This window comes from Globicephala melas, chromosome X (assembly GCF_963455315.2).
Source record: "Globicephala melas chromosome X, mGloMel1.2, whole genome shotgun sequence".
NCBI classification, from domain to species: Eukaryota; Metazoa; Chordata; class Mammalia; order Artiodactyla; family Delphinidae; genus Globicephala; species Globicephala melas.
Window position 1 is genome coordinate 100,473,310 of NC_083335.1, and position 6,871 is coordinate 100,480,180.

Genomic DNA, 6,871 nt, shown 5'->3' on the forward strand with positions numbered 1-6,871 from the left:
TCAACATCTACAGGCAAGTGCAGGGTCTTTTTTATCTTAGCATCATCACTACCAGCACAGAACCTTCCAAAGAGCAGATGCTCAATTACAGATGGGAATCAATGAGGCACTGAGTGAGGAATGTAACTTATTACTATCCAATTTTGTCGGCATTCTTGAATAAGCTAAGGACATCTAGGTGTATATCTTTGAATTTTACAAAGAGAAAGACAAAGGCGAATAAGACAAACCAAAATTTGACTAAACTTTACTTTGCTTTCATCCATTTTAAAACCACAGCATTCTTTCACATTTCCGAGAAAATTCCTATTCCAATGCCATATTATCTCAGTCCAGAACCCCAGAAAGATGCAAGGAGTTTTCACATCGTACTACACGGTACCTAAACTCTTACGCTTCAACCTGATAAACAACAACAAATATGTGATCCATGTCATTTATAAACTTGGATTCTGAATCTAAAGAAACATTCTAGTGAAAGAAACATTTGAAAGATACTAGTGTAAAACAGGAACACAAAGAAGATATACATTATGAGCTTTCCAGCCCCAGCTTAGCCTCTCACTACTGAAAAGGTTGGCAGCGTTGGTCAAACACAAAGTGAAGAAGCTGCCTCAGACCTCACTAAGAGTGGGAGGAACTGCTAGACATGACCTTGGAAGGCGCACTGGCCTTGACTCGAGTACCAGCCCTGGCTGCGGCTCGGGCTCGGGCTCGGGCTCTCTCTTCCTCATCTTTCAGAGCCTCCTCATAGAGATCTGGTAAGGCACTGGGGACGGTACCAGCCACCTTGGCCATAAATTCCAGGACTTTCATCTTGCTGGTTTCAGCGTGGGCTCTCCGGCCCCACAGGAGCTCATAGCACGGGAGATCGCTGTCGCACACCTGACGATACACCAGATACTTTTCCTGCACCAGATCTTCTGTGATAAGCTTCCTGGGCTCCCCAAAGATTATGTGACACCTTCCAACATAAACACCCAAACCATTCAGGAATTCCCAGATCTCCTCCTCAGAGGCGCAGTCGCCATTCAAGAAGATCACACCGAGGACAAGCATCAGAAGCCCATTCTTCCGAAACCGCCCGCCACTGCTCTGACGCCCATCATCACTGACATGTAGCTTGCTGACAAGGGCATAGGAATCACCACCCGGCTTGACTTCCTTCAACTCAAGACCAAAGACCAGCTGAACGCACTCAGCAGCTCTCCTGAGGATCTCAGGGAACTTCCTCTTGTACCTTTTGTTCACAAGCTTCAGCAAGTCTGCCTTTATAATGGGCTCTTCCACTGTATACTTCTCCAGCAGGAATTCTATCAACATTCCCACCTTCTTGATCAGAGGATCTCTCTGAAAGCTCTCACCAGAGGCTGAGGCGTGGGAGGAACTTTTCCTTGCTTGAACCGGGCCCTTGGCGCGCACATCAGATCCTGGGCCTGAAACCCCTGCAGCACGAGAGCTAGTGGCTGTGGCTCCCTGAGGCTCCTGGCGAGTGCCAGCAGCAGGGGAGCTCGGGGGAGTACCCTGAGAAGGAGAAGAGGGGCACGAGGGCGACTCTTCTCTCTGTGCTGCAGTGGCCTGAGCACCCCCGTGATTCTGGGTCTCCCTCCGGGCCTGGTGGCGCTTCTCACGGGCACGGAGCTTACTCTTCTGCCCCCGAGGCATGACTATGGGCAGGGACAGCAAGCGGGGGAGTGGGCAGGAGAGCAGGTGATGCTGGAACCTGGAGGAGGGAAGGTGAGAGGGTGTGAGCACCTTCAGCAGGGAGGTCCCACCCTGACTTGAAGAAGGCCGCTCTGCACGTTTCCTTGAGGGCACTGCTCTAGGAACCACTAGGCTCTTGTTCTTGGTCAGCCTGTCCCGAGAACCCAGGGTAAGAAGCGAGAGTGAGTGCGCCTCAGGCTACAGCCTGCCAGCCCTGCCTGTGGCTGACGGCGGTGACCACAGATCCTGGTAGGGTAGGCCCTCTCTGGGTTCCAAGGGGCCCTTTCGTTCACAAACAGGATTGTCACATCGACTCTTGGTAGGGCCGGGACCTCTTTCCTGTGCTGCTCTAAAGGTGACACCTCAGAGCTCCCTGGGGCCCACGAGAAGGAACTGAGTCATGGACACTGTCGGGGTGCACAGCGCTGACAGTTGTGTGGGGCCTGCTCTGTCCTGAACTCGTTGCTCCTCAACCATTCAGCGTCCTCATCTTGTCGACACCAAGGGTCTGGGACCCCTCCTGCTGCCCCTGGTGCGGCACCTTCAGACGAAGGATCTCGTCTCCCTTAGAAATGATACAAAGAAATGAGGAGCCTCCGCCTGACAACCATGCTCTGGGCCTTCAAGGGCTGAGCAGAGGCCTGGGCAGGACTCTTTATTATGCCTTTGATTCGGTGGAAGGGGGGTGTGCTACCTTCAGTCGTCATTCACAGTCCCCACTGGGTCTCCTGGGAGGATCTGGGGGCTCCTTTCTCTCTTGACTTGAGGACATTTCCTCACAGTACGGCCCACAGCTCCCTGAGACCGAACAGTGGAAGTGACGATGGCCTTATCTGGCCACAGCGCCCCTAGTCTCCAGAGGCTGAAAACTGCAGCAGGCAGGCTGAGGCCCTATAACGTGTGGTCCTCCCTCACGGTCCCCATTTCTCACTCAGGGGAGGGTCTACGGTTCCTCCCTCTGCTGACCCATCACACCAAGATGCTGACTTCCCTGTGAGTTCCGAGTGGGGAACTGATGGGCACTTCTGCCTCACATCTGTGCCCGGGGGCGCCTCTAGGAACGACAATGGAAAGGGACTCTGCGCGGTCCCCGCTGGCACGGGGTGGACTTCCCCCCACAGTCCTCAGCATCTTCTCCGTGAGTCCTGGCAAATCCCGGAAATCCTCCCTCCGCTGATCTGAGTTCGCTTGCATTACATTAAGATTCTCACCTTCCTGAGATCCCCAAGATGAAAGAAAGGGTGAGCCACTGCCAGTCATCCCCGTCCATGCCCTCCCTGGGTTGGTAGCAGGGGCTGGACTCCGCGGGACCCCACTGTTGCGGCATCGTTGGCCTCTTTCGCCCTCACTCAGACGGCATCTACGCTCCTCCCTCAGCCCACCTGAGTCTTCTGGCCTCAGATCAAGGCCCACATCTGCCTGGGTCCCTGGGGCCCGAAGTGAGGGGTGACACATCAGGCTACCTCTACCTGGGGTTTCCCAGGGCTGAGGGGGGTGGGAGTTTGTGGGCCCCCACTGCTTTGGGTGGGTCTGCATCTACATCATCCCTCAGTGTCCTCACCCTGACGCACAGCAGGACTTGGACATCCTCTGTGTCTTGACTTGACGTCTATCCCCTCACACTAAGGCCCCCAACTCCCCGAGACCCGCTAGAAAGAAAATTTTCTTGTCTCTCTAGCTACAACTGTGTGTGGACTTGCAATGCTGACAGGCAGGAAGAGATTCTGTGGCCCTCACTATTGTGGTGTAGGTGGTCCCCTCAATTCTCAGGGTCCTCTCCTTGGATCCTGGCATTACCTGGAAATCCTCTGGCTGCTCACCTGAGCCCATACTCCCATCAAGGAGGTTCCTCACCTCCCTGCCATGGTCCGGGAAAACATGAGTGATATTCATCAGGTCACCATGCCTGAGTCTCCCTCCCAGGTGAAGTAGGGATAAGATTCTATGTGGTTCACTTCTTTCTGGGTGGGGCTCCCTCATGTTCACTCGGTGTTACCACCTTGACTCTCATTAGGAACCAGGCTTCTTCCCTATGTTGAATGAGGCCTCTCCCATTAGACCCAAACCCTGATGTCCCTGAGACCACCCTTGGAGGAACTGAGAGGGCAATTCAGCCTGAGAGCTCTAAACCTGGCTCTCCAGGGTGAAGGCAGACGTGGCACTTTGTGGGGTGTCCTCTGTTCTGGGGGAGTCGGTTGTCTCATTCCTCACATAGAATTTGTGCCTTGACATCGATCATGGCCTGGGACTCCCCTTCTTCTGCTGAACCGGGGAGCCAGCCCTTAAACCAAGGCCCTCATCTCCCTCAGACCCCACAGGCAGAAGTTAGGGGGCACCTGAGCCTGCCAGCTCTGCCCTGGGCCTCCCGGGGCTAACGGCAGGGGCGGCATGAGATGCAGCTCTCTCCACTGTGTATGGAGCAGTCTCCATTTCCTCACTCAGGATCTTCACCTTGACTCTGAACCCTGCCTGGGACTTTGCCCTCTGCTGACGTGAGTCCATGACCGTCAGAAAAGGTCCTCATCTTCCTGGGACCTGAGCTTACAGTCAGACTGAGCCTCATTCTGCCAAAGCTGATCTGGGGCTCGGCTACACCTGGTAACAGCAAGGGTGGGACTCTCCGACCCCACTGTTCTGGAGTTGGTGGCTCCCTCAGTCCTCATTCAGGACTCTGGCGTCCAGTCCGGGTAGGGTTTGGGATTCCTCCCTCCACTGACCCGAATCTACATGCCTCAGACCGCAGCTCTCACCTCCTTGAGTAGCTAGAAGAGAAGTCGGGGGCTCCACATCCCGGCTACCTTATCTGGGGACTCCCAGGTCTGAGAGCAGGGCTGCTGATTTGTGCAGTTCCCTGTTTTCACGAGAGGTCTGCTTACTAACACTGATGGTCCTACCTCTGCTTCTTTTAGGGCCAAGTCTCCTCCCTAAGCTTAATGGGGTTGCCTTATCTATCTATCTATCCATCCATCCATCCATCCATCCATCCAACTACCTCTTGTTTTACATTTCACACCCTTTACGCATTTACTTCATAACTGGTAGTTTGTATCTCTTAATTGTCCTCACCTAATTTCTCTCTTCCCCCAACCACGTTTGCTCTCTGTATCCATAACTGTTTCTGTTCTGTTGTTTGTTCATTTGTTTTGTGTTTCAGCTTCCACGTGTAAGTGAAATCATACAGTATTTGTTTTTCTCTGTCTGACTTATTTCACTTAGCGTACAGAACACCCCCTTGGTCCATGCCCCCGCCCTTTCTTTTTGGCCGCACCATGTGGCATGTGGGATCTTTGTTCCCCCACCAGGGATCGAAGGTGCGCCCGCTGCAGTGGAAGCGAGGAGTCTTAACCACTGGACCGCCAGGGAAGTCCTGCCCCCTTTCCATAAAGGCCTTTCTCTACCCGAACGTCCCCTAGCCCCCAACCCCACTTCCCACCCCAGGCAGAAATGAGGGATTCTCTCAGCCTGAATTACTCTAGGGCATCGCGCGAGTGAAGGCGGGAGGGGGCCCCGTGCAGTCACGCCTTTCGGAAGGAGGGACCCTCGTCAGCTCTGAACGTCCCACTTTTCACCTGCTGGGGACAAGACTACACCCTTTGCCTAAGAAGCCGGCCCCTCTAGACAAAGGCCCTACACTCTCTGAGGCCCTCCAGACGGCAACTCCTCTGGCATATACGTCAGATCAGGGTCCCACGCTGCTGATGGCAGGCAGGGGCGGGAGGCGGGGGGGTTACCTTTCTTAAGTGGGGAGAGGGGAGGGAAGGTCCCTTCAGGCTACATTCAGGTCCTCACCGTGGCTCCGGACGAGTCCCGAAAACCCACGCTCGGACGAACAAACGCCGCGGCTCCCGGTCGCGCTCCTCGCTTCCGAAGCGGAAATCCAGGGGAGCCGCATCCGGCGCTGCGTGGGGTCTCCGAGGGCTGACGGCAGGGGCGGGACTCTGCGGGAACGCCCACTGTTCAGGGGTCAGCGGTCCCTGCGTCCTGCTGGTGCCGTCTATCAGAGCCCGGGACCCCGCTCTCTATGGTCCCGGGTCCTCCAGCCTCCGAACCAAGCCCTCACCTCCCCGAGGCCCTAGTGGGGGGAAGTCAGGGCGCTGCTTCGACCATCTCTGCCTGACAAGACGGGCGCCACCTTGTGAGCCTCCCTCCTTGGGGGAGAGACCCCCTCATTAGCACTGAGGGTCCCCACCTTGACTCTGGTTATGGCCAAGACGTCCCCCTCTGCAGAACTGGAGTCTGATCCTGCTAGATGAGGCCCTTCCCTCCCTGAGATCACTCGGGTGGAATGAGGGGATGACTCAGCAGTAGCTCTTCTGGGTCTCCCAGGGCTAAGAACTGTACAGAATTCTATTTGGCCCCCTCTGCTTTTGGGGGTCCCCTCATAACACTCAGCATCGTCACATGAATTCTTGTTAGGGCTCAGGTCTCTATCTCTCTCTCTGCAAAACTGAGGCCAACCCCATTAGACAGAGACCCTCACCTCACTGAGACTTTCCAGGCTGAAATCAACCTGACATCTATGGCCAGAGCTTCCCGGGGATGACAGCATCAGAGATTTTTCCGGGGCCTCCTTTTATGCTGTGCGTGCTACCCTTAGTCCACATTCAGATCCTCACCTTGACACATGATCAATCCTGTAACTCCACTCTCTGCTTTCCTGAAGCTGCTTGTCTTACATCAAGGTCCTACTCTCCTAAGAATTCCAAGTTGAAAGTCAGGGTGATCCTCATATGACCATAGTCCATTGGGGCCTCCAAGAACAGGCAGCAGGGATGCAACTCTATGGGACCTCACTGTTCTGGCTGGGTCCTTCCATGATTCCTCACTCAACATGCTCACTACATCTAACAAAGCCTGGCACTCCTCCTTCTACGGAACTGAGGTCACTCTCCTTAGTCTTTGGATAACTCCTATATTCAGGGGTGATCGTCTCCTCGGTCCTCATTCATGGGGGTTCTTATATCAGCTTCTGTCTCTTGATTAAAGGCTTCCTGGGAAACGCATATTCCTACAAACATTTGACCAGTTACCCTATTGCAAATCTCGGGAGAAAATGGGTCTCTGTCCCGAAAGTGATGTAAGATTAGGAAAATGCAGCACAAATTAAGGACCTCAGGACAGATGTTACGCTGTCAGAGAAAAAAAGCTGATATATTCCTTCTCTTCA

At 54.3% G+C, this 6,871-nt stretch overlaps 1 protein-coding gene across 1 annotated transcript; it reads right to left on the reverse strand.

The window, feature by feature from the left end:
* Positions 1-624: 624 nt before the first annotated feature.
* On the reverse strand, positions 625-1,665 carry LOC115850114 (melanoma-associated antigen B4-like). The gene has a single exon (XM_060292065.2). It carries the CDS (start codon positions 1,663-1,665, stop codon positions 625-627), a length of 1,041 nt encoding a protein of 346 aa, XP_060148048.1.
* Positions 1,666-6,871: the final 5,206 nt, after the last annotated feature.

Coding starts and splice junctions, on each gene's coding strand:
- LOC115850114 (XM_060292065.2), bottom strand. CDS start 1,665: ATGCCTCGGGGGCAGAAGAGTAAGCTCCGTGCCCGTGAGAAGCGCCAC.